This window comes from Rhinoraja longicauda, chromosome 2, assembly GCF_053455715.1.
Source record: "Rhinoraja longicauda isolate Sanriku21f chromosome 2, sRhiLon1.1, whole genome shotgun sequence".
NCBI lineage: Eukaryota > Metazoa > Chordata > Chondrichthyes > Rajiformes > Arhynchobatidae > Rhinoraja > Rhinoraja longicauda.
Genome location: NC_135954.1, coordinates 25,950,433 through 25,977,854, shown reverse-complemented (window position 1 = coordinate 25,977,854; position 27,422 = coordinate 25,950,433). Strand labels below are relative to the sequence as shown.

At 48.7% G+C, this 27,422-nt stretch overlaps 1 protein-coding gene across 1 annotated transcript in view; it reads left to right on the top strand.

Moving 5' to 3' along the window:
* The first annotated feature begins 23,516 nt into the window (after nucleotides 1–23,516).
* LOC144602797 (ras-related protein Rab-18) overlaps nucleotides 23,517–27,422 on the top strand; it is a 49,022-nt gene continuing 45,116 nt past the window's right edge. The window contains exon 1 of the mRNA XM_078415927.1: nucleotides 23,517–23,701. Within this exon, the coding sequence (XP_078272053.1) occupies nucleotides 23,616–23,701 (86 nt within the window). The 5' untranslated portion in view covers nucleotides 23,517–23,615. The remainder of the gene's footprint in view (nucleotides 23,702–27,422) is intronic.

Sequence of the window (27,422 nt, the reverse complement as noted above, 5' to 3'; positions counted from 1 at the left end):
AATCTTATTTTGGTAGATGTGGAATTTACAGTGTAAATACGATTAGCAAGATGTGGCTTTGCAAAACATTCAGTTATAACAAACCACGGCTCTGAAGCAAAGAAACATCGCCACCTACAGGTTCTTCTCCAAGCTGCAAGCTATTCTCGCCTTGCTGTTCTTTGACTGTTACCAGCTTTAAATTCTGGAACTCTATCCACAGCAGCATTGTGAAAATAAATAAATAAACAAACAGATAGACAGACACACAGATAGACAGATAGACAGATAGACAGATAGACAGACAGATAGACAGATAGACAGATAGATAGACAGACAGATAGACAGATAGACAGATAGACAGATAGACAGATAGACAGACAGATAGACAGATAGACAGACAGACAGATAGACAGATAGACAGATAGACAGATAGACAGACAGATAGACAGATAGACAGACAGACAGATAGACAGATAGACAGACAGATAGACAGATAGACAGATAGATAGATAGATAGATAGATAGATAGATAGATAGATAGATAGATAGATAGATAGATAGATAGATAGATAGATAGATAGATAGATAGATAGATAGATAGATAGATAGATAGATAGATAAACATAGCACAAAAAGTAAGGAAATTTGTGTTTGGTAGATTATTTCTTTGTTGTAACAATGCTTCTTGGCAATAAATCTTATACCGTTGGAAAGCCTGTTTATTTCCCTTTTAAATGGTGCCACATTTGTAAGGAACATGCATTTGTGGGATGAGCAGCAGAGCTGAGTATATGGGTTGCGCCCATGAAAAATTTGCCAAATCTTCTCTGCCAATGCCAAACAGCTTATTCTGCCATTGACTCTTGTTCGGTGTTGTTTGGTGGATTGGATGATTGAAGTCTGAAGAAACAAGACATATTGTCAATTTAACAATTTATTCATTTAATAAACAGGAGCCACAGTAGCGTGTGGAAGAACCATACACAGCCATAACAGCCTGGCACCTCCTCCTCATGCTGGTCACCAGCCTGGTCACACACTGTTGTGGGATGGCATCCCATTCTTGTCAGCACCTGGGGGTACCAGAAGCTCAAAACAAGAGTCAATAGCAACAGCAGAATAAGCTGTTTGGCATTGGCAGAGAAGATTTGGCAAATTTTTCATGGGCGCAACCCATATACTCAGCTCTGCTGCTCATCCCACAAATGCATGTTCCTTACAAATGTGGCACCATTTAAAAGGGAAATAAACAGGCTTTCCAACGGTATAAGATTTATTGCCAAGAAGCATTGTTACAACAAAGAAATAATCTACCAAACACAAATTTCCTTACTTTTTGTGCTATGTTTAGATAGATAGATAGATAGATAGACAGATAGATAGACAGATAGATAGACAGATAGACAGATAGATAGATAGACAGACAGATAGATAGATAGATAGACAGATAGATAGATAGACAGATAGACAGACAGACAGACAGACAGACAGATAGACAGACAGACAGACAGACAGACAGATAGACAGATAGATAAATCCATCCGTCCGTCCGTCCGTCCGTCCGCCCGCCCGCCCGCCCGCCAGAGTGACGGGAGTGCTGGCCAATGGGGGGGGGGGGGGTTGCTGAGCCGACAAGTTGCCGCTAACTTTAATAAATGCGCTCCCCCTGCCGGGAGGACAAGTTGCATTTTCGATCCCATCGATCTGATACAGATGGTCCCTGATTTCCACTTACGGTGCTTTGACCTACGATATGTCGACTTTGCGATGGTGCAAACGGAGTGGGTGGGGGGGAGGGGAGGAGGGGGTAAGGGGGGTTGAGGGGGGATGGAGTCAGTGAGTGGGTGAGGGAGGGGAGGTGAGGGCGGGATAAGGGGGGTTGAGGGGAGGGGGGATAAGGAGGGATGAGGATGGATGGAGTGGGTGGGGGGAGGGGACGAGGAGATTTGAGGGGGGTGGAGTTGAGGAGGGGAGATAAGGGGGGTTGAGGGGGGATGGAGTGGATGAGTGGGGGGGTGGGAGAGTGGAGGGTGCTAGACCAATTTTAGTGCCACCTTAATCACCATTGTCTTGTGGTTCAGATGGTTGTTATATTTTAATATTTTTCACGTTTTAATCTTTAAAAATCACTTTTTTCAACTTAAAGTCCCCGGGAGGATCACGGCTTCTTAATTGGTCATCACGCCGTCGGCAATGTCCTTCTTGTCCTTGGACGGTGTACATTTTGGTTCCAATGAGAGCCATGATCCTGCCAGCGCACCATTTGTTTTGCTTGGTCGTATAATTGCGATAATATACGTAGTCGCCAATGTCGAATTTGGACTTGTTCAACTTCGTTGGCTGAGTGCGTGTTAGAGTTACGGGTCGGGTTCAAAACTGATTGGGGAGAGTGCACCTGACGTTCGAGCATCATCTCCGCTGGCGTTCGACCGGTAATGCAGTTTGGAACAGTTCGATACTGCTGTAAGAAATCGCGCCATGCCGATTGTTTCGATTTCTTTTCAATTTCTACAGCGCGTTTCATGGCTTGCTTGAAAACGCCGACGAGCCGCTCTGCCTCACCATTTGAGGGTGGAAGAAAAGGTGCTGATGTCAGATGCACGATTGAGTGATGTTTGCACCAGTCACTGAACATTTGCGAGGCAAATTGGGGTCCATTGTCGCTTACGATTGTTATGGGCAATCACCAAATGGCAAACAAATCGTCGCGCGCAGAAGTGGTTGTTTCGGTGGTTGTTTCGGTGGTTGGATATTTATTCATTTTGATAACATGTGGCCATTTCGAATGGGCGTCCATGACGACCAGCCACATGTCCTCCAGGAACAGTCCGGCAAAATCTATGTGGATTCGCTGCCATGGTTGGTCGGGGACGGGCCATGGGGAGGTCTTTTCCGGCGGATTCAGCGCTGTTTCGGCACATGGTGTGCAGTCCTTGCAGTGGTCGGCTATATCGGTCTCGATATTCGGCCACCACACATGCATGCGGGCAAGCGCCTTCATTCGCACAATTCCAATGTGTGTCTTGTGCAACATTTTCAGAATTGGTGATCGCAGTTCCGTCGGAATGATCACTCGACAGTCGCGGAGCAGAATGCCATCCTTTGAGGAGATTACCGTTTGCGCATTCTGGAATGAGCGGAATTCCTTGTCCAGCTTGGGACTGTCCGGCCACTCCTGAGTGCCAAAATGTTGTACCTTCGACAAAATGGGATCTGTGCTCGTATAGTTGCCGACCGTCTTTGCGGAGACGGGGAAATCGGTGATGACCCACGTGTTGAGCAAGTTCACGTCCGTCTCAATTTCCCTAATTGCCTCCTCTTTATCAATCGGTAGACGAGACAGTGCATCGGCATTGGCATGCTCGGCAGACTGTTGGTAAATGATGCGGTAATCATATCCCATCATGATCAGGGCCCAACGTTGTAGACGCTGCAACGTCATGACAGGCAAACTTTTCTCCGGACTGAAAATAGTCAGCAGTGGCTTGTGGTCGGTGATGAGCAGGAAATGTCGCCCACTCAAATATTGGTGGAACTTCCAGACACCAAACACGATCGCCAGCGCTTCTATCTCCACTTGGCTATAGCTTTTCTCGGCAGTCGTCAACGTTTTGGATGCAAACGCGATTGGTTCTTCCTTGCAGTTCTGCACTGTTTGTGAGATTACAGCGCCAAGACCATACGGCGATGCATCGGCGGCCAGCGAGATTGGCTTTGATGGTCATAGTGGACCAAACGCGTCTTCTGGGCGAGCATCTCCTTCAACCTGGTGAATGCATGGTCACACTCTTTGGACCAGTGCCATTTGACGTCCTGTTTTCACAGGTTGTTCAATGGTGCACACAAAGTCGAAAGTGCCAGTATGAACTTGCCATAGTAGTTCACCTTGCCAATGAAGCTTTCAAGCTGCTTCACATTTTCGGGCGTCGGCAATTTCACAATGGGGTCCACTCTTTCTTCCGATGGCTTCAGACCACTTGCCGAGATCACATGTCCGAGATATGTGACCTATTTTCGGAAGAATGCGCACTTGTCCATGCACAACTTCATGCCGTAGTTGTTCAGTGCCGTGAGGTCCTGTTTTAGGTTCTGCAGGTGTTCTTCTTCTGTCCAGCCAGTGACAATTATGTCATCTAGGTAGGCTGCTACATACGGAATTCCGGCAACCAGATTGTCGACCAGTTTCTGGAAGATGGCCGGCGCCGGTGCCGATCCAAATGACAACCGGTTGTATCTGAACAGTCCCTTGTGCGTGTTGATCACGAGCAGGTTTTTTGTCTCGTCGTCCAGTTCCACTTGGAAATACGCGTTGGACATGTCCAATTTCGAGAAGTACTGTCCTCCTTGCAGCTTGGTATGGGGTGTTGATCAATTGAAGGTTTACTGTCACTTTGTAGTCGCCACAGATGCGCACCTTGCTGCAAGGTTTCTGAAAGACAACTATGGGTGTGGCCCATTCTGAATGGTCCACATGGGTGATAATTCCCATTTCTTCAAGACGGCAGAGTTCCTTGCCGACAGTGTGTAAGATTTGAGAAGTTTTCCCTCATTTGGAAAGCAACACCAAACCAAAGAGCTGCAGTTTGAACATTTTAAACGAGAGACTGGGGCTGATAGCGGAGAAAGGCTGCGGTCAGATTACCAAAGGATGTCACAATCCGTGGGTCCTAAAATGGCCGCAGGACCTCGTGACCAGCCACAAAAAGTAAAAACCTTACAACCCAGTCTCTAGGTTTCTGCAAAGCCACGGCCAGAACAATGGATGGGTATTGGCCATGCAGAAACCTACGAAACCAGGTTGAAGTCCAGACACTGGGGCGCTGACATCAGCATACTCACAATGCCCCAAGCCGACCTAAACAGTTCATCTCGTTAAGGGGGCACAATAGCCCATAGAAAACTACCAGGTAGGTGATGGGAAACCAGTTAAACCCATCACCTCGCAACGAAATACCAATTAACACCATCTGGCCATCCCCGGTATCCCCGGACATAAGCGCAGATCAGAGAGAAAACTCATACATATCTTTTTAAACAAAGAGATTCCAAGATCTGGCGGGAGATAGGACGGGTCAGAATAGTATAACTGGCCACGACTTTTGGGTTTTAAACTCAAGAAGAAAACCTGCAAGGAACGCAAGCAGGCAAGAAAACGGAGTAAAAAAAAGCAAGTCAAAACTCGAGTCAAACCACGCAGAGAAAACCGGGTTCCAAGAAACGGACGCGAGAAGGAAGAAACGACAGGCAAGAAGAACGGATGCAAGAGAGAGGAACAGGCACGCAACTCGAAGAGAAATACTGAAAAACGAACAGCCAGTAACCCCAGTAATAGCCCCATGGTGAGCATGTACTCCAAATCCTGCATATCCTGGACATAGTTTAGTGTAGAGGGGGAGGGTGGTTTGAATAAACGTTGGGTGTGTGAAGAAATATGTGTTGGTCAATTTTGCGATGTGTCGTACGTTCCCCATCTTACAGTCGTGTATATGTCTTGTAGAACTGTGTGTTTAAGAATTCAGCGAAAAAGGTATTCGTGTATATGTCTTGTGGAACTGTGTGTTTAAGAATTCAACGAAAAAGGTATTCGTGTATATGTCTTGTGGAACTGTGCGTTTTGTGATTCATAAGTCAAAGGTATTCATGTGATTCAATATGTGTTTAATAGGTATGTCATATAGCAATGTATAAATATTCATGGACAATAGTTCCAAGCGCTAAATAAAAGCCTTTTCATTTAAACCCTGGTTTTCAAATGTGGTCTGGTGGAATTTTTCTGCACTATAAGAGCTCCTGCATCTAAGTCCAGTGTCTAGAACCGTAAGGGGTGAGTGGGTCGAACCACTCACGGGGAACCAGTGTGCGCGGCCTGGTCAAGGGATCAGAGCAAGGCACGGGGACCTTAGGTCGGGCGAAAGCTCGGCGCTGAAACCCCTTACAAGTAATGGCGACCACGAAGGGACCCTGGCAGCAGGATGATAGTGTACCAGAAAAAGATTTTAAAACTAGGGATGTAATGGACGAGCGCATTGCGGACTATGTTTTTAGCAAGGTGAATATCACCAAACAATGGATGTGTGGCTTGTTAGAGAACAAGCGCCCACTGGATGCAGCGATCCGGTGGACGGCCAGTAAAGCCCACAAGAAATCGGTAGAGAAGGCGGTCTGGCTGACCTGCTATAAGAAGCAGGTCCAGCTTTTGGACCGCGTGGTTGTGGCACAGGCAGCCCAGATCAGGGACCTTCAGGAGGAGGTAGAGGAGAAGGCTGCGGGTGGGAACCAATTGATCGAGGCTCTGGACTCTTTAAACAAGGAGCGCCGGGTCGTGACCAACCGCCACGAAGCCAGGGTAGAGCTGATGGAGTGTCAGATCACTGAGGCTATGCGCAGTAAGGGCAAGCTCAGGGAGCAGTGCGCTTACCTGAGCCGCCAGCTGGAGACCCAGGAAGAGAAACTTAAGGGAATTAGGGCAGCCTACAAAATGGTTTTAGAGGACAGGTCGGAAGGGGCTGACCACGGGGCCTGCCTGCAGGAGATAGAGGGTCTGCGGGGTGCTTTAAATAAAGCAAGCGGGCTGGTCTGTTTGATGAACCCCCCCCCCCGCGGGCCAGTCACTAGCGGGTGCGAAGGTCCCGGTTCAGGTCCCCAGAAAGACCATGGTGGCTTCAGCCCCCAAACTCCGCGATCCCCCTAGCTACGAGGCATCCTGGGAAAGGGGTAGTGTAGGGGAGAGAGAGAGAGAGAAGCTCCCGGTAGAGGACTCGGCACCGGCGCCCATGTGCCCGGTCCTGGAAACCAGACAGGGACCCACCATGCAGAATGGGGACGCCGGACCCATTCAGAGCGAGATCGTGGTGCCCCACAGCTCCCAGCAGTTAAGAGCTATGATCGGGCATGTAACAAAATTGTCCGGATCAGGGGACCCTTCGCTGCATTTCAGGGAGATAGAACAGACCGCCGCAATCAACGGTTGCGACGAGGGAGAACGGGCAAAATTGTTGCTGTTCTCCCTGGACAGCTCGATCCTCCAATGCCTCTCAGACGAGATTAAAAGAGGGACCAGGACCTACGATCTCCTGCGGGACGAGGTCCTGGAAGTCTTGGGGGTGGGCGATGAGGGTCCATTTGCCCGATTAGGGAAGACCCTCCAGATGGAGGGAGAACCCCCAAGGGTTTTTGCGGCGCGACTGTGGACAGTATACCAGAGCAGTTGCCGCACATCCCCGCGCGGGATGACCTGGTCGGGAATGGGAGAGCCCAGTGGCTCCGATGCTCACGACTCACGGTAGGGTATAGAAATACCCGGAGTACGACCACCCGGCTAGTAAAAGGGAAGGTGCACGTAGCGGAGGCTACTGCACCGGCCCAAAAGGGGTGGCGACAGGAGGATAACCCTACCACACAGTCCAAGTGTTTTAAGTGCGGTAAGGTGGGGCACTGGCGGAAAGATTGCAGGGTCCACATCAAGGAAGATAGGGTTGGCACCACCCAGCGCGCCGATGTCCCAGTTAAGCCCGAGATCATCGAAACGATGATCGAGGTGATGCGGTCCCTCATGACAGCACAGGGGAAGGTGGCAGTTGCCATCGGCTCCCCGGGTACGGGGGACACACTGGACATTCCCCAATGACATCAGCCCGCACAGCCCGCCTATCTGTGTCCTCTCCGCTACGATGCGTGGAAGAGGCCGCTTGTGGAGATGGTAGTGGAGAGGCAAAGGGGCAATTATCTGTTGGACACGGGGGCTTCATGCACCGTGGTCCACACAGAGGAACCCTTTGACTCTCCCCTGTCCACAGGGGTCCCTTTCGCACTGGCGGGGTTCACAGGGAAGGAACAGGCTGGCGCGCGTTCCATCCCGCTGTCCGTTCATTTGGGGGCACTCCGCACCACATGGGAGTGTATCCTAATGAAGTGGACAGAAGGGGGTGGGAAGGGGATCATTGGATCCGATTTTTTAGTAAGCCATGGGATCCTCATGGACTTACGGAACCACTGCCTTTGGGTGGACAAGGGCGGTAAGGGTGAGATAATGGTGATAAAGGAGGGGAAAGGGACTCTGTGCACCATGAAGCCTCCCGAGGGTTATGATCTCGAGTGCATGGTGGCGGAGGTCCCGGCCGAACTACAAGAGTGTGTGGGGAGCAACCTGGACGCGTTTGCGACCCACAAACACGATTGTGGTAGGGTAGTGGGGTTCGAGGTCAGCATAGACGGGGACCCCATGATCAGACCCCAGAGGCAGTACAATTTCCCCAAGGAGGCAGAACCCGATTTGGAGATAGCCATATCTTCACTGGTGCAGCAGGGCGTGCTGAGGCCGATAGCCACACACGTGAACTCTCCATTGTGGCCGGTTAGGAAACCGGATAACTCATGGAGGGCCACGGTGGACTACTGGGTCCTCAACAGTAATATCCCCGCCTGCGCACCCACGGTGGCAGCAGTTGCCGACCTCATCGGAAGTATCCCAGCATCCGTGACCACGTTCACGGTGCTGGATATTTCCAATGGGTTTTGGTCCATTCCGCTGCGGCGGGAGGACCAATACAAGTTTGCTTTTACTTTTAAAGGGCAACAGTATACCTGGAACTGCTTACCACAGGGTTTCCACAACAGCCCCAGCATTTTTCACCAGTGTATGGCGGATAACCTGAGGGAGTTTAGCCAGCGCCACCAGGTCATGCAGTATGTGGACGACCTCCTTTTGTTCACAGACACAAGGGAGGAGCACGGTCCACTGCTGACCGAGTTGCTAGAGCTGCAGGCTAGGAAGGGTTTTAAAATAAATCCGAAAAAGGCACGGATCGGTCTGCCAGAAGTAAAATTCTTGGGTTTGACCATCCGCGCTGGGGAAAGGGCCATAGATCAGGCTAGGAGGGAGTCAGTGCAGGAGTTGCCGATTCCCTATACAATAACGGGTGTGAGGTCTTTCCTGGGACTGACCGGGTATTGCAGAGACTTCATCGAGGACTACGCGGCCACCGCAGCCCCGCTACTCCGACTCCTACACAAGGGAGTGGAGTGGGCTTGGGATGAGGGTTGCCAGGCCGCGTTCGAGAAGTTGAAAGGGGATCTGCAAACCGCACCAGCCTTAGGAGCCATAGATGGGGAGAAAGGGTTTTCTCTGGAGGTGGCAGCCAGTGGGGACAGCCTGAGTGCCGTGCTGCTGCAGGAACGGCACGGTATGCTGCGACCAGTGGTGTACTCCTCCAGGGTGCTCACCGATGTGGAGAGGAGTTTCTCCAATTGCGAGAGGCACCTTTTAGCCACGCATTGGGCTGTGAAGAGGGCTTTAATCTTCACAGGAACCTCTCCAATCACTCTCCTCACCCATCACACACCCACCCAGATGCTTTTGGATGGAAGGATCAAGGATGGGACTGTCAGCAGCGCCCGCATCGCGCGCTGGACCCTCCTCCTTTCACAGATGAATCTAAAGATTGAAGGTCTGTGCGGGCCAAAGCTCGCGGCAAATTTAATATATCCCGGAACGGCCCATCGGTGTTCCGTGGAGGGGGTCTGGGACGTCGACATAGGTCTACGGGCTGGGATCCATCCCACAGGCCGGGAGATCTATGTGGACGGCTCCAGCACGGTGTCAGCTGGCGAACGACTCACGGGATGTGGAGTTTATGACCCCAAGGCAGGCATTGCCTTGGCAATTAAGCTCCCCAGTCTCATGAGCGCGCAGCAGGCTGAGCTGTCCACAGTGGCGTACGTTATCACCCACCCAGAGAGGTTCCCAACCCCGTACACGATCTGCTCGGACAGTATGTTCACCTGCAATTCGTGTACAGAGTACCTGGCCATCTGGTCCCGTTGCAGATACACTTCCTCAGACGGGAGGCCTTTAACCGTTAAACCCCTGCTAGAGCAGATTTTAGCAGCAGTAGGGGAGAAAGGGGAGGTTTTCATCCATAAGGTAAAGGCTCATTCCGCCACAGAGCCCCGGTGGGATGGCAACAAGCAGGTGGACGCCCTGGCTAAGGAGGGCGCCCGCAGTGGCATTTTTTGGGACCCCTATGGGCACAGGCGGATAGCAGCGATCCAGGGTAAGGAGGGTTACGTCGGGACCCCAAAGGTCACATTGCCTCTGGACCTGAGGACCGTCCAAGCTCAGGATCCTGTTTTCAAAGCCGTCCTCAGCGCAGTTAGCGAGGGCGAGCAGGTAGAGGGTCTCTACGGTAAGGCGACCCTCTCCGTAAAAGAAGGCATGCTCTTCCATGCCGAACAGTGGGTTGTGCCACAGCAGCACAGGAGGGAGTTCCTCCAGCTGGCACATGAGGGTCCAGGGGCAGGGCACCCCGGACCGGAGGTTACGTGGCAGCGGGTAGAGCAGGCGGGATGGTGGCCGGGGCTTAGGGACGAGGTCCGTGAGTTCTGTGCCAGCTGCCTCGTCTGTGCTGCCAATAACCCAGACCCCCAGAAAAGGAAAGCGCCCACGGGACACGTCAGGAGGGTGGAGGGACCATGGCAGTTGATCCAGATCGACTACATCGGGCCCTTGCCCACCACCCAAGGAGGCTATAAGTATTGCCTCGTCCTCATTGACGTGTTCACAAAGTGGGTGGAGGCTTTCCCCTGCAAGGCAGCTACGGCACTGGGTACTGCTAAGATCCTGGTCCGGGAGGTGTTCTCATGGTGGGGGCTCCCTCGTTTTGTGGAGTCCGACCAAGGGAGTCATTTCACCGGGCAGGTAATGCAGAACACCCTCATGCTCCTGGGCATTGAGGGGAAGTGGCACGTAGCCCACAATCCCCAGTCATCAGGGATTGTGGAGCGTCAGAACAGGACCCTGAAAGAAAGGCTGAGGAAGGAGGCTACGGGCTCGCCCCAAAAATGGGCGGAGGTCCTGCCCCTAGTCCTCATGGGGATCAGGGCCAGCCAGTCTAAGAGCACGGGATATTTCCCATACGAGCTGATGACTGGCAGGGTTATGCGCACTCCCACCCATGTTCTGGCCCCGGTGCTCACGGAGGGTCAGCTCGAAGAGGTTAAGAGGGACAGGTTTGTCCAGAACCTCTTCGAGCATCTAAAGCAGGTCCACGGGCAGGCGGCTGGGAACATGGGAAGGCAGCACCTGGGTAACAAGCTGTTGCTGGAGCCGCGCAAGCTGCAGGAGTGGGAGGTAGGAGAACTAGTAATGGTTCGGAACTACGCTAGGGTAGGTAGAAAAGATGAGGTACGAGGGTAAACTAGCCAATAATATAAAGGAGGATAGCAAAAGTTTTTTTAGGTACGTGAAGAGGAAAAAAATAGTCAAGGCAAATGTGGGTCCCTTGAAGACAGAAGCAGGGGAATTTATTATGGGGAACAAAGAAATGGCAGACGAGTTAAACCGTTACTTTGGATCTGTCTTCACTGAGGAAGATACACACAATCTCCCAAATGTTCTAGGGGCCGGAGAACCTAGGGTGATGGAGGAACTGAAGGAAATCCACATTAGGCAGGAAATGGTTTTGGGTAGACTGATGGGACTGAAGGCTGATAAATCCCCAGGGCCTGATGGTCTGCATCCCAGAGTACTTAAGGAGGTGGCTCTAGAAATAGTGGAAGCATTGGAGATCATTTTTCAATGTTCTATAGATTCAGGATCAGTTCCTGTGGATTGGAGGATAGCAAATGTTATCCCACTTTTTAAGAAAGGAGGGAGAGAGAAAACGGGTAATTATAGACCAGTTAGTCTGACATCAGTGGTGGGGAAGATGCTGGAGTCAATTATAAAAGACGAAATTGCTGAGCATTTGGATAGCAGTAACGGGATCATTCCGAGTCAGCATGGATTTACGAAGGGGAAATCATGCTTGACAAATCTACTGGAATTTTTTGAGGATGTAACTAGGAAAATTGACAAGGGAGAGTCAGTGGATGTGGTGTACCTCGACTTTCAGAAAGCCTTCGACAAGGTCCCACATAGGAGATTAGTGGGCAAAATTAGGGCACATGGTATTGGGGGTAGGGTACTGACATGGATAGAAAATTGGTTGACAGACAGAAAGCAAAGAGTGGGGATAAATGGGTCCCTTTCGGAATGGCAGGCAGTGACCAGTGGGGTACCGCAAGGTTCGGTGCTGGGACCCCAGCTATTTACGATATACATTAATGACTTAGACGAAGGGATTAAAAGTACCATTAGCAAATTTGCAGATGATACTAAGTTGGGGGGTAGTGTGAATTGTGAGGAAGATGCAATAACGCTGCAGGGTGACTTGGACAGGTTGTGTGAGTGGGCGGATACATGGCAGATGCAGTTTAATGTAGGTAAGTGTGAGGTTATTCACTTTGGAAGTAAGAATAGAAAGGCAGATTATTATCTGAATGGTGTCAAGTTAGGAGGAGGGGGAGTTCAACGAGATCTGGGTGTCCTAGTGCATCAGTCAATGAAAGGAAGCATGCAGGTTCAGCAGGCAGTGAAGAAAGCCAATGGAATGTTGGCCTTCGTAACAAGAGGAGTTGAGTATAGGAGCAAAGAGGTCCTTCTACAGTTGTACCGGGCCCTGGTGAGACCGCACCTGGAGTACTGTGTGCAGTTTTGGTCTCCAAATTTGAGGAAGGATATTCTTGCTATGGAGGGCGTGCAGCGTAGGTTCACTAGGTTAATTCCCGGAATGGCGGGACTGTCGTATGTTGAAAGGCTGGAGCGATTGGGCTTGTATACACTGGAATTTAGAAGGATGAGGGGGGATCTTATTGAAACATATAAGATAATTAGGGGATTGGACACATTAGAGGCAGATAACATGTTCCCAATGTTGGGGGAGTCCAGAACAAGGGGCCACAGTTTGAGAATAAGGGGTAGGCCATTTAGAACGGAGATGAGGAAGAACTTTTTCAGTCAGAGGGTGGTGAAGGTGTGGAATTCTCTGCCTCAGAAGGCAGTGGAGGCCAGTTCGTTGGATGCTTTCAAGAGAGAGCTGGATAGAGCTCTTAAGGATAGCGGAGTGAGGGGGTATGGGGAGAAGGCAGGAACGGGGTACTGATTGAGAGTGATCAGCCATGATCGCATTGAATGGCGGTGCTGGCTCGAAGGGCTGAATGGCCTACTCCTGCACCTATTGTCTATTGTCTATTGTAGTTTCGAACCACTCTACACGGGGCCCTACAGCATTGTAGATAAAGCCAGCCCCATGGTCTACGCCGTGAAGATGCCCCGGCAGATTAAGTGGTTCCATGTCAATCAGTGTAAATTGTACAGGCCGGGGGCACAGGGGTCAACCACAGGGGCCAGCCCTGTGAGTGGGGACTCAGCCAAGAATGAGGCAGGCCACGCAGACAAGTACGGTTGCCTGCGTGAGGGGGGAGGACATTCTCCAGGAATGGAGAGTCTCGCGTTTTGGGTGGGATTCGGACGAGGAAGAGCCTGATCAGCTCGACCAGGGGCTGGATCCCATTACGGAGGAAGAGGAGTCGGAGGGGGACGACAGTAACGTCCTCGACTCAAGCACCAGGAAGGCGGGGGTAGCGAGCGAAGGCTCACCACCTGTAGATACAGGCAGAGTGAGGCCGGATGCCGCGGGTATACCCAGCACCAAGGGGGCAGAGCTGGATGAGGCGGGGCCAGGGTCGGCAGCTGCGGGGGGTACCCGAGCTGCGGCACGGCAGGAACCGGTCCTCAGCCAGGCTGTCCAGGGGGAAGTGTCTAAGGTGATCCTCCGTAGGTCCAGCAGGAAACCCCAACGTAGAAAGTTTTGGCCAGAGGTCAATCACGCCCCGAGGTACGGGAGCCAAGTAGGGAGGAGGGAGCTTACGTCTCGGAGGGGACCTAGCCCCCGACAGGCAGCAACAGGCTGCGGAGGATCAAAGGTGGGAGACAGCACGGTGCAGCCACAGGAGACGACCCGCTGCAGCCCTGAGAGGGATTAGCTGAGCCGCCCTGGGAAGGCGGCGCTGTATTATATTTTAGGTAATATAGATAAGGATTAGGTAATATAGATAAGGATTAGGTCATATAGATAAGGATAGGTATTTTAGATAAGGATAAGTATTATAGATAAGTTTTGTGGGGATAGTTAGTTGTAAATAAAGTTGATGCGTCCAGGATGTGTGGGTGTGGGGTGCAGGCTGGGGGTCAAGAGACCCGCCCGCAGAGGCGTTAACAAAGCCAAGCGCTCCCCAAGAGGCTGGCTATACCATTCTTCTTTATCTGTTTTCTGGAGTGGAAGGAGGCACTCGTGTGGTGGATCGTTGCCACGGCGATCGAATGTGGGTGGGCCTATCGGGGCCTCACCAAGGACATCATCGTCTACGGCTGCTCCGGGGACACGGCTCCCATCGCGACCGATGGGACTGGAAGGAGAGAAGCGGAGGAGACCGCAGTTTACTTCCATGAAGGCCGGTGGCCGGGATCGAACTCTTCAGAGTATTCCAGCGCCCCAGGTTTTGCTTATCGGGACACTTCATTATTGTGCCCGAGAGTCAAGATCATCGCCCAAAAGATCAGCGCCACCGTTGGCAAAAGGATCTGCCTGGTATGCACGGGGAAGGTCCCCGCGAGCAGGCGGTGGTGGCTGAGGAAAACGAGCAGGACAATGGCCAACTCCACTGTTGAGTGGGAGAGACTTGACAACGACGCTCACAGGACTATTTCTGGGACTAAAGAACAGTTGAGTGTTTTTGGGACAAATGGTGGGAACCGGATGAGGGGATTTATATGTGCATGTGGGGTTCGAGGTATCGCTGCCCCACGGGCAACAGCATATTTTTTCCAGAGACAGTGGCAGGATGACGGTAAGGGGATGAGGTGGGATGTTAGCTCGCGGGCTTGTGGGGTCCCCCTTTCCCCGATCCCGGTAAACGCCACTGAACTCATCACACGACCACGCATAACACCTCCCACAGTTCCACTGGCAGTAGCACAGGAGGGTGAGTGCCCAAAAACCACTAAGGGGCCCGGGAATGGCCTGGTACTGATACCGACTGACCAGGTATTGTACCAGGGGGTGCACTACGCGGTAGCCTCGGTGATCTTAAACCTCACCGAGGTGCGGTTGCCGGAGTGGTGCCCCAGGGAAACTGAAAGACTAACCGGGTATATCAGGGAGAATGGAGAGACCGTTACGTGCGGGTGGGCGAGCAGGACCCAGCCGCAAGCTGTTAGGAGGACGTGCCCCCTCCGCACCGAGTAGACTGTGTTTTTATATTGTCCTCTTCGAATTTGTATAAACTGTGTTTTTGTATTGTCCTCTTCGAATTTGTATCAAGAGTGATTGTGAAGGAATGTACAAAATGTATCGTTTTGCTGTTGTGTTGTTTTCATGTCCTACATTAAAGCTGACACCAGTAGGAGGATGGCGGAGGCGTATAACAGTATAACAGTATAACAGAGCTTTATTTGTCGTTCGGTACCGAAGTACCGAACGAAACTACATAGCAGTCATAGAAAAAAAGAACACAAGACACATAGCCCCAACACAAACGTCCATCACAGTGACTCCAAACACCCCCTCACTGTGATGGAGGCAACAAAACTTCCACTCTCTTCCCCACGCCCACGGACAGACAGCTCGTCCCCGACCGACCCGCACAGTCCCCGCAAGGGGATGGAAGTCCCCCCGGCCGAATCGCACCGGGCGCTGAAACGTCTCGCGGCCGAGCCGGGCGATGAAAGGCCCCGCGACCAAGCCTTGCGCAGCTAAGTCCCGTGGTCGAGCCGCACCAGCGATGTAAAGTCCCGCAGCCGAGCCGCACCGGGCGATGTTAAGTCCCGCAGCCGAGCCGCACCGGGCGATGTAAAGTCCCGTGGTCGAGCCGCACCAGCGATGTAAAGTACCGCAGCCGAGCCACACCGGCCTGGGACGAGGTGTAGGTGTATATGTTTGACATAAAAATGTACACACTTGTAATATAGTTTTGCCCGGGACACGGGCAGTAAAGGTCAGCCTAAAAGATGGGGACTGTACGTTCGCAATGAAACACTAGTTTAGTTAAAACCTCAGGGGTCTGGATATGGAGAATCGGGAAAACATTGCTCAACCACATTATTTAATTGATTCGATAAGCTGGGGTTATGCAAATCAACAGGAGGGACTGTAAGAATTGAGAAGTTTTCCCTCATTTGGAAAGCAACACCAAACCAAAGAGCTGCAGTTTGGACATTTTATACGAGAGACTGGGGCTGATAGCGGAGAAAGGCTGCGGTCAGATTACCAAAGGATGTCACAATCCGTGGGTCCTAAAATGGCCGCAGGACCTCGTGACCAGCCACAAAAAGTAAAAACCTTACAACCCAGTCTCTAGGTTTCTGCAAAGCCACGGCCAGAACAATGGATGGGTATTGGCCATGCAGAAACCTACGAAACCAGGTCGAAGTCCAGACACTGGGGCGCTGACATCAGCATACTCACAATGCCCCAAGCCGACCTAAACAGTTCATCTCGTTAAGGGGGCACAATAGCCCATAGAAAACTACCTGGTAGGTGATGGGAAACCAGTTAAACCCATCACCTCGCAACGAAATACCAATTAACACCGTCTGGCCATCCCCGGTATCCCCGGACATAAGCGCAGATCAGAGAGAAAACTCATACATATCTTTTTAAACAAAGAGATTCCAAGATCTGGCGGGAGATAGGACGGGTCAGAATAGTATAACTGGCCACGACTTTTGGGTTTTAAACTCAAGAAGAAAACCTGCAAGGAACGCAAGCAGGCAAGAAAACGGAGTAAAAAAAAGCAAGTCAAAACTCGAGTCAAGACACGCAGAGAAAACCGGGTTCCAAGAAACGGACGCGAGAAGGAAGAAACGACAGGCAAGAAGAACGGATGCAAGAGAGAGGAACAGGCACGCAACTCGAAGAGAAATACTGAAAAACGAACAGCCAGTAACCCCAGTAATAGCCCCATGGTGAGCATGTACTCCAAATCCTGCATATCCTGGACATAGTTTAGTGTAGAGGGGAGGGTGGTTTGAATAAACGTTGGGTGTGTGAAGAAATATGTGTTGGTCAATTTTGCGATGTGTCGTACGTTCCCCATCTTACAGTCGTGTATATGTCTTGTAGAACTGTGTGTTTAAGAATTCAGCGAAAAAGATATTCGTGTATATGTCTTGTGGAACTGTGTGTTTAAGAATTCAGCGAAAAAGGTATTCGTGTATATGTCTTGTGGAACTGTGCGTTTTGTGATTCATAAGTCAAAGGTATTCATGTGATTCAATATGTGTTTAATAGGTATGTCATATAGCAATGTATAAATATTCATGGACAATAGTCCCAAGCGCTAAATAAAAGCCTTTTCATTTAAACCCTGGTTTTCAAATCTGGTCTGGTGGAATTTTTCTGCACTATAAGAGCTCCTGCATCTAAGTCCAGTGTCTAGAACCGTAAGGGGTGAGTGGGTCGAACCACTCACGGGGAACCAGTGTGCGCGGCCTGGTCAAGGGATCAGAGCAAGGCACGGGGACCTTAGGTCGGGCGAAAGCTCGGCGCTGAAACCCCTTACAAGTGTCGATCCGACTGAACGGAACTGGTCTTGGTTTGAACTTAGGGACGGCATTGTCTTTGAGTATGAGCCGTGCCTTCATCTTTGTGCAGTGCCTCGGCTTGTCGGTGATCGTGGACACACCGAGCACTTCAATAGAAATGGTCTCCACGATTTGGTCGACTGTATTTTGTGCTTTCTTGCCCTTTCTCCGCTTTCCTACGGATTGACACACTGCCTGGAGATGACCTTTTCGTTAACAGGCATAACAAACGGATAGACGGACACTCACGGTGATGATGAGCAGTCGCGCCGCACTGGTAGCAGGGTTTCAATCCTTCCCCCACAGGGGGTCGGCTCTTCTGAAACTGCCCCTTCTTCTCCGGATTTGTTCTGGTTCGATCAAATGGTTTCTGGCGTTGCGGACAAGTCTGACGAACTGTATGCACCTCTTGAGGGGGCTTCGATGCTGTATCGCCGGCCATTTTGTGCAATTCTTTACTTAGCAGCTCTTCAATGAGGCGTCCGATTCCTTGAGAATCGCCTGCTGGATGAATGCGTGCCTGCAGCCCGTGACCAGTCTATCCCGCAACGCATTGTCTTGGCACTTTTTGCAGCAATGAGCTTTAAAATCACATGCCTTTGCCTTGGTGCGAAGTTCGGCAAGAAATTCAGTGATAGATTGCCCTTCCTGTTGCACCGTCTGACTTTCTTCGTAATGCCACTGCAAAGCCGCTGTGATTTCAGCATATGAAACTTCAGTTACTTCTTCTGTAAGTAAATTTTGAAGTAGTGCAAAAGTTTCTGGAGACATTGATGAACACAAGACAGCCTTCTTCCTCAGGTCAGTCGTAATTGCCAAACTTTCAAAATAAAACTCAGCGCGCATTAAATATGACGACCACCTTTCTCGCTCGGGATCGAAACGATCAAATTGCAGAGACATGTTTAAAAACATTGGACACAATCCGGTCTCCCGTTCCTGACACCACTTTCGTGTTCTTGTTCTACGTCTGTATGAAACTTTGCGAGTCTTCAAGGTACAACAGAAGTTTTTATTACAGTAACTCAATGCTGGCAGCAAGACAACTAAAATGGCTGCCACCCCACAATCTGACTACACACTCCACACTGTGTACAGCCAAGATAACTATATACAAAACATCTCCCTTTGTCCTGTGCAGCGCCACCTGCTGCGCGGGAGGAGCAACGGGTCCTCCCACCCCACACAGTACACCAAACACCACAGCGGGGGCTGAGGGGAGGATGAGGGGGGATGGAGTGGGTGAGTGGAAGGGGCAGTGCCGGAGAGCTCCTAAGAGTGGAGGGGGGGGTGAGGGGAGGAGGGGGGATACGAGGGATGGAGTGGGTGAGGAGGGGAAGGGGAGGAGGGGGGATAAGGGAGGTTATGGGGAGATGGAGTGAGTGAAGGGGGAAGAGGAGGGGGGAAAAGGGGGGTTGCGGGGGGATAGAATGGGTGAGTGTCATCAGTTGGAGGAGGGTTGCTGGGCTGGGAGGGTATCTAGAGAGAGTGAATCACATAAGAGTGCCACTGAAGAGTTATGTAGATATTTAAGATAAGACACAAAATGCTTGAGCAACTTAGCGGGTCAGGCAGCATCTCTGGAAAAAAGGAATAGGTGAAGTTCCTTCTCCCGTCACGCAGCGACCCTCTGTGGCTCCGGTTTCAACATACTAGGAGCATGGAGAACCAGCTGGAAACAGACTTCACGACCTCCTCAATTCACTGTCGCACCGAACACCACAGCCCCACCCAGCTCAGACATGCCCCGCAAAGAGTGGGTTACCCTGAACCGGCTCCACACAGGGGTCAGCCGGTTCGATGCCAACATGCATCGTTGGGGGTTGCGTTCATCAGCAGCCTGCGTGTGTGGAGCAGACCAGCAAACAGCACAGCGCGTCATTTTTGACTGTCCTGTTGGAGGGGTAGACCTCACGGCCCGCGGCAACAGCACATTGAACTGACTACAGCGCCTGGAGGGCGTTACATAACTTCTGCTGCCTCAAATGCAAGAAGAAGAGGTGAAGTTTTGGATTAGAACCTTTGGTAGGTGCATTGAATATGGATGTCTGGAAGTCTTGATACAGCTCTATAAGACTTTGGTTGGTCCACATTTGGAGTATTGCGTGCAAGCTTTGGAGAGAGTATTAAGAAGGTTTACCAGAATGCTGCCTGGATTACAGGGTTTCAGCTACAGGGAGAGGTGGATAAACTTGGATTGTTTTCTCTGCAATGTTGGAGATTGAGGGGAGACTTGGTAAAGTATATAAATTGATGTGAGGCATTGATAGAAGATATTCAGAACCTTTATCCCAGAGTGGAAATGTCCAACTCTAGAGGGCCAGGCTATAAGGTGAGAGGTGGGAAATGTAATGGAGACGTACAGAGCAAGTTGTTTACACAGAGTGGTGGGGGCCTCAAACGCATTGCCAGGGGTAGTGATGGAAACAGATACAACAGTGGCATTTTAAGAAGCTTTTGGATAGGCATGTGGATTTGCAGAAAATGGAGGGATATGGATCACTTGTAGGCAGTTGAGATCTGTTCAGCTAAGCATCATGTTCGGCGCATTGTGGTTCCTGTGCTGTACTGTTCTAAGTTCATGCTCTATGTTCTTAATTCTCACTTTTTTTTCTTGGGTTTTGCAAGATTGTACTTAAAATGTAAGTTTAGTGGCTTTGTATATAGCAGTATTCATCAAAAACAACTTTCTTTCTCTGCAAACATTTACACTAAACTTTTATGAAATGTTATTAAATATTGTCTTTAAATCTTTTCGATTTTGTGCTGCTCAAGGTCTGCCATCTGGTGGAATTTATGGTGAGGCTCGATGTGGAAGTTTTAGAGGGAGATCCCGAGATTAATATTTCCTGTTCTAAAACATTTTACTGGGATGAACCAAGAAAGTTATGACCTAAATTTTATCCTGCGAATTTGGGCTCAAAGCTTACTTGTTTTACAAAAATTGAACCTGAGATTTTCCAGGGATTATGATGCTGTATGTATACTGTTGGCTTTCCATCCTAGGTAGCCAAAACAAAGAGTAATGTCAAGTCCAAAGAGCATGAGGACAGAGCATAATATGCAGATAAAGCAACAGTTATGAAATGTTTTCACAGCCTCAAGCTATTCCAAAGAAATGTACATTGAATTACTTTTGAAGTATGTTCACTGTGGGAATTTCACTGTTTGCATACAAACATCATTGCAATAATGACCTAGACAACTTATTTTGAGGGATGGGTAAATATTGGCCAGGAGCCAGGTGATCATCCCTATGTATCAAAATGATCAGTCAGGCTAGAATTCTGTGCCCAGATTATCGGAGATTTAATTGAATTCCATTATGTGTTCCTGTACCTCGACAAAATAAAAAATAAAAGCTAAAGTAGGCCAATGACCCTCCTATGTTTATTCTCACATTTAATAAGACTATGGGTGATTTTTTCCTTAACTCTGCTTTCCTACATTAACCCCTACGCTTCCCTTAATAACTGAAAATGTCCCCTTTTCTGCCTTGAATATATTCGGCATTGTGGCGCAAATGAAACAATCACATAATTCTGTGCTTAGATTAAACAGAGAGAGAAAAAAGTACGTTTGAGCCATCTTTGACTTGCTGGGGTCAGGTGGGGTGGGAGGATGTGAAGAGGTCTGTTGCCACCAAGAGCACGATCCCCACACTATCTCTGATTATACAGGTGTCAGAGGTTTTGGGGAGGAGGCTGGAGAATGGGGTTAGGAGGGAGAGATAGATCAGCCATAATTGAATGGCAGAGTAGACTTGATGGGCCGAATGGCCTATTTTTTGCTTCTATCACTTATGATCTTATCTACAAAATATGTTTTTTTGTACACATTTTGAATATGAGGTACTGCTCTTAATCAATCCAAAACAAGGAAGTGCACGATTGCCAATTCTAACCCTCCTGTATCTCAAATAATGCCTCTGGGTAGGATCTGATTACTGCAAAATATTCCTTTGATTCAATCGAAGATAGACACAAAATGCTGGAGTAACTCAGCGGGACAGGCAGCATCTATGGAGAGAAGGAATGGGTGACATTTCGGGTCGCGACCCTTCTTCAGACTCAATCAATCACTTAATACTTGATTATTAACTGTAAATCTCCATAAACCATTTGTAGTCAGTTGGCCTTTCATCACTTTCTGCATTCCTATAAAAATTAATTATGTTTGGATCATGTTTGTAGTTTTTTTAAATCAATTTTCCAGCAGCAATATCACTTTAGCTATTTTACAGCCTATCTATCTTGATTCATTAAACCACAGAAGAATTTCCTGAATATGCCATCGATGTTGTCGTCTTTCAACATGTCCTTCTTTTAAACCATGCCCATATTTGCCCTGGAGTTACAGTAAAAACTGCTAAAATTGCAAAAACAAATCCCACGACTTCCAATGAAAAGATATTATCATTTTCCATTTTTTCTACCAAACACATTCACTTCACCTGTCTATATCCCCATGAAGCCCCTCTGTCCTCATTCTTGTTCACATTGTCATCAGCCTTTGTATCATTTGCAATAGACATTACCATGAAAACCTGTTGCACTGCAAGTACAAATCCAAATATTGATATTGTAGAAAAAGAGGTTCAAGGGTGGGGCAGATGGACCCAAAACATCACCCATTCCTTCTCTCCCAGGAGCGTCCGGCTGAGTTATTCCAGCATTTTGTGTATATCTGAAGGATGGGGCAATCGGGGTGAAGTATTGCTGATTTTGATTGTGGTTTAGGCATAATGCATTTTGGTATATAACTTAAACTATGCATAACCACTGGCAATTTCTAACCACCAAACTACCTGTGGTATACCGAGCTTCTAAACTAATGTAAATATTTTATTCTCATCTAATAGTATAGCATACAAATACAAGGTGCTTATGTCACACACAAACAATCTTCTTATTGAGCCCACTTCACAAGATTAGAAATGGTTCAGCCGGAGCTGAACACACTTCTCAGCATCTGCGCACAATGGTGTCTTGCGCTTCTTGTGCAAAGTGGTAGAAAGATTGGTGGAAACAGGTCCCCAACATGAACCCTCTTTCCTTGACCCCATATAAGCAATGATGTTATTACATGCTTAAGGGAGATACAGCAGTGCAGCCATTAAGTGTTCATGCCTTGTAGCTCCACTGCCCTGGGTTTGAACTCAGATGCTTTCAATGCGGAATAGCACATTTTCCCTGTGCATTCCTGATGTTCTCTTGAATTTCTTCCATGCCCCAATGACATGCTGGTCGGTTAACTAGCTACTCCAAGTTATCCCGTGGTGTAGTTTTATAGCTACAGTGCAGCGCTGTAGCAAAACATATCAAGTTGAGATAGATTGCAGAGAACTTGGTATAACTAGACCAAGTGGACCCGTTGGGCCCAAACCTCTCCTGCATTGGTGCGGGACGACGGTAAGGTGGGCCTAAAAGTGTCGCGCTATCGTGTACCGTTTTGGCTGTAGTTCAGGAACAAACAAACGAGTTTTAGTATACAAGAGATAGGGCTGATCAGCATGGACCAGGTGGGTTGAATGGGCCCATTTCTGTGTTGTACGTTCCCCAGAGGTCGGCAAGGACCCACTGACCTCCTTTATATACTTTTAGAGATGATGAAATACACCAATGGCAGATTTATTTTTTTTAAATGGGGGGGGGGTGATACCAAAAAGAATAGAACCAAAATAATATTTTGGTCCCTTTTACAGCATCACTTGCCATTTGTTCCAGCATTCCACTACAGTTACACTCTGTTCTCATCCTAAAAGGTTTTTGAATTTAAATGGGAGTTGCCATAATGTAATTTCCTGAAATGTGGGAATTTTCTGATTCACCTCGCCGACAAAAAACGCCCCACACTCAATGAAGGATCCCGACCCATTCCATCCACAGATGCTGCCTGTGCCGCTGAGTTGCTCCTTTGTGTCGTACCCTGGTAACAGCTCTAACTGCGCTGCTGTGCTGCCAGTGATAAACACACACCTTCACCTTCTCACGTCCTCGCTTTGCGTTTTAGAGGGTAAATCGCCAGACGACAGCAGGCTGGCGTGTGTTGTCTCGCAAGTGCCTGCGTCGCGGAAGAGGCGCGGCTCCGACGAGGGGGCGGGTCGTAAATCGGATGCTTCGTTTGTTGGCCGGGCTGGCGTGAAGAGGCAGAGGGGGTGATTTGAGAGCGGATGCTGGTGGAGGGAGCGATGGACGAAGACATATTGACCACCCTCAAGATCTTGATCATTGGCGAGAGCGGCGTCGGCAAGTCCAGGTGAGGCAGTGCCCGGGTGGCCACTGGCTCCGGGCCGGCTCGGCTCCGACTCCGAGCCGCTGCGCCGTAGGCCGCGGGCTTCCTGACGCAGCACAGGCACAGCTGGCGGACGTTGCAGCCTGGTCTCTCTGGGCTTCACCTCATCCAGCTCTCTCCCCGAGAACAAGACTGCATGGCAGCATTTAGCGACGGGCAAGATCGAGGTGGTAGTGCGGGTACACAACATTGCCAGTCTTCGCAGCCTCAGTGGAAAGAGAAGCAGTTCAGGTCAATCGGCAGCCGCACTGCCACCTCTGCTCTGGCTCTGACATTACTCATCTCCACAAGTCATATTCTAACTATATTACATTAAACCCTAACCTAACCGTTTATCTAAATACCACTTGCCCCAAAATAAGCATTCCCCGACTTGATTTGATACCATTCTGCGGAAACTTTAACTTAAGCCAAGTGGAAGGTGCAAACAAACATTGAAATAAACGTAATAAGCTGAGGAGTAGCTGCCAACAACTGTGATATCTTGAGCTCAGACACAGAATAACAAGTTAACTCATGACTGCACTGTGGTTTATTCAATCATTTACAATCAGCCACCAAAGGTGGCGCTATTACAACTCTTCCACCCTAATTTTTTTTAAAAATCCTTGTGGACATTTTGTTTTGAATATAACAAACGGTATGAAATTATTACAATCTTGTCTTGATAGTTTACTTTTATATAACTTGAATAAAATGAGGGCATCATGCATATATGTTGCATATACAATGATATGTGCATGTCAGGAAATAACTTCACAAATTTAACCTAACCACTGGGTTTCTCCTTTCTGGATATCTTCTCTGACCAAATGTTTCTGACTGTTTAGAACCACTTGGACTTATTTTTAATCGAGTCAAGCCTTCCTTTTGACTTGCATTCATAGATTCCAGACCATCAGTCAATTTTGTTTGACTGTCAACCCCCCTTGAACCTCCATTTTCAGGCTGATTCAAACTCTCACCAACTTGTGTGCCTTGTACCATTTCTGGTTCATCTGGTACCTGTACTTGAGTGGTAACCCAATTATCTGACTCGTCTAATTGGTCTGATTTCAACCCTGTTTGTGCTTGCATAGGCATGACATGGTCAATGTGTACTTTTCTCACCTTTCCACTTCCAAACATCTTGACCAAGTATGTCTGTGGTCCGCACTTTCTCACTACTCTTCCAGGTAACCACTTCACCCACTTGTGATGATGGTTTTTCACCTTTACCTTCTGATTCAACTCAACACCTTTCCTTTACTTCCGTCATGGTATGCTTTTTGTTTCTCCTGTTTCTCATCTACTGTTTGAGCCAAGTTTGGTTTCAACAGTGAAAACCTGGTTCTGGGTTTTCTTTTCAAGAACAGTTCAGCTGGTGTTTGACCAGTAGTGGTGTGAGGTGTGTTTCGATATGTAATCAGAAAGTTAGCCAGTTTGTGAAACAAAGACAACTGTCTTCTTTGGATTTGGATCCAGCAGTTGTTTGACTAATGTATGCTTCACAATTTGCACTGTGCGTTCTGTTGCTCCATTGGAAGCGGGATGGTATGGAGCGACTCTAGTGTGTTTTACAGCATTCCCTTTCCTGCACTCTTGACAAAAATCTGTCAGTGCGAGTAGCCTTCCGAATGTCCTCTGATGTGATAGGTAACTCATCTACATGAGAGAAGTAAAACAAGTCCTCTCGGTTTGGGATAACCTCCAATTCCAAAGGTAATCTAGACATGGCATCAACATTGCTGTGCTCTGCTGCCTCACGATACTGAATATCATACTGGTATGCAGACAATATCAATGCCCATCTTTGCATTCTGGCTGCTGCCAGAGTTGGTATGTGTGCTTTTGGATTTAGGATCATTGTCAACGGCTGGTGATCTGTCTCGATTACAAACCTTCTACCATACAAGTATTTGTGAAACCTAACGCCAAAAATCAATGCAAGAGCCTCTCGCTCTATTTGCGCATAATTTCTCTCACTGGCATTGAGTGTTCTAGACGAAAATGCTATTGGCCTTTTCTCTCCATTTCCTAACACATGAGAGATCACAGCACCAACACCGTATGGTGAAGCATCACATGCTAACTTCATCGGCTTATTGACATTGTAATGAACAAGCATTGAACTCTCTGCCAACTGAGCTTTACATGACTTGAAAGCTTGATCACATTTACATGTCCACTTCAATGGTACATCTTTTCTCAAAACCTCATTCAAGGAATGTAAACAGGTGGACAGATTTGTCACAAACTTCCCATAATAATGCACTAATTCTAAAAAGGATCGGATCTCAGATATGTTCCTGGGAGTGGGTGCATTCTTGATCGCAACAACTTTACCCTTGGTGGGGTGTAGACCATCCTTGTCTATCTTATGACCCAAGTACTCTACCGAGTTCTGAAAGAACTCGCGCTTCTATGCCTTTACTCTTACACTGTGTGTTTCAAATCGTTTGAGTACCACTTCCAACCTTTCATCATGTGTCTGCCTGTCAGGGGCTGAGATGATGTCATCCAAGTAACACACCACACCTTCAATTCCCTCTAGAATTTGTGTCATTGCCCCTTGAAAAATCCCTGGGGCTGATAATATACCAAATGGAAGCTTATTGAACTGAAACAATCCCAAATGCGTGTTAATAGTTAGCTTGGATTTAGATTCGTCATCTACACCTAACTGCAAGTAGACATTTGTCAAGTCCATTTTTGTGAAGACTTGGCCGCCTGTGAGGGTACTAAACAAATCCTCTGCCATTGGTAGGGTATCTGGTATGCTATCTTCAAGTACCTGGTTTACGGTCACTTTATAATCCCCACAAAGTCTAACACTACCATCAGGTTTAGGTACAACTATAATGGGTGTGGCCCATTCACTACTTTCTACCTTACTGATAATGTTCTCAGCTTCAAGTCTTTTCAGTTCTTTCTCAACCTTGTCCTTAAGAGCTTACGGCACAACCCGTGGTTTGCAATGCACTGGTGTCGCATCCTGCTTCGCGCGTACTTTAGCCTTTTACCCCTTGATTGGCTCTCCCTGGTCGCTAAACACCTTCGGATGTTGCTTCATTTCGTCCTCCGGACACTTTAATTCTTCACGAACGAGGAATATCTCGTTCCAGTTGAGCTTCAAGATCTGTAGCCAATTCCGACCTAGCAACACAGGTTTATCTCCCTTTACAACTATGAGGGGCAACTCCGCCTGTTGCTCCTTATACCTAACTGGTACATGTACGCATCCTAACACTGGAATCTTCTCTCCAGAGTAACCATGTAGCTTGATTCGCTTAGCTTCCAGAGGAATTTGACTCGGCTTCTCCCGATACACCAATTCTGGAATCACGCTCACAGATGTGCTCCTGTGTCGACTTCCATGCTAACATGAACTCCATTCAACTGGACTTGCCCGGACACATTCTTTGTCTTCCGGTTTACTAGCTCATTGCTGCAGATGGTGTATATCTCGAGAAGCTCTTCCTCTGCCTGCAGTTGCTCCACAGAATGCAGCTTATTTGTTGTTGAACCTTTTTTCTGCTTAGCCTTTCGACAAGCCTTCCCATCTTGTGACACGAGTAACACTCTGCCTTGAAGAACGGACAAGACTGTGCTAGATGTGAGCCCAAACAGCGATAGCATGATTTTGCAGTCGTCTTGCTACCCTTCCATGGATAACGATTCTCTGACGTCTTTGTCGACTTATCCA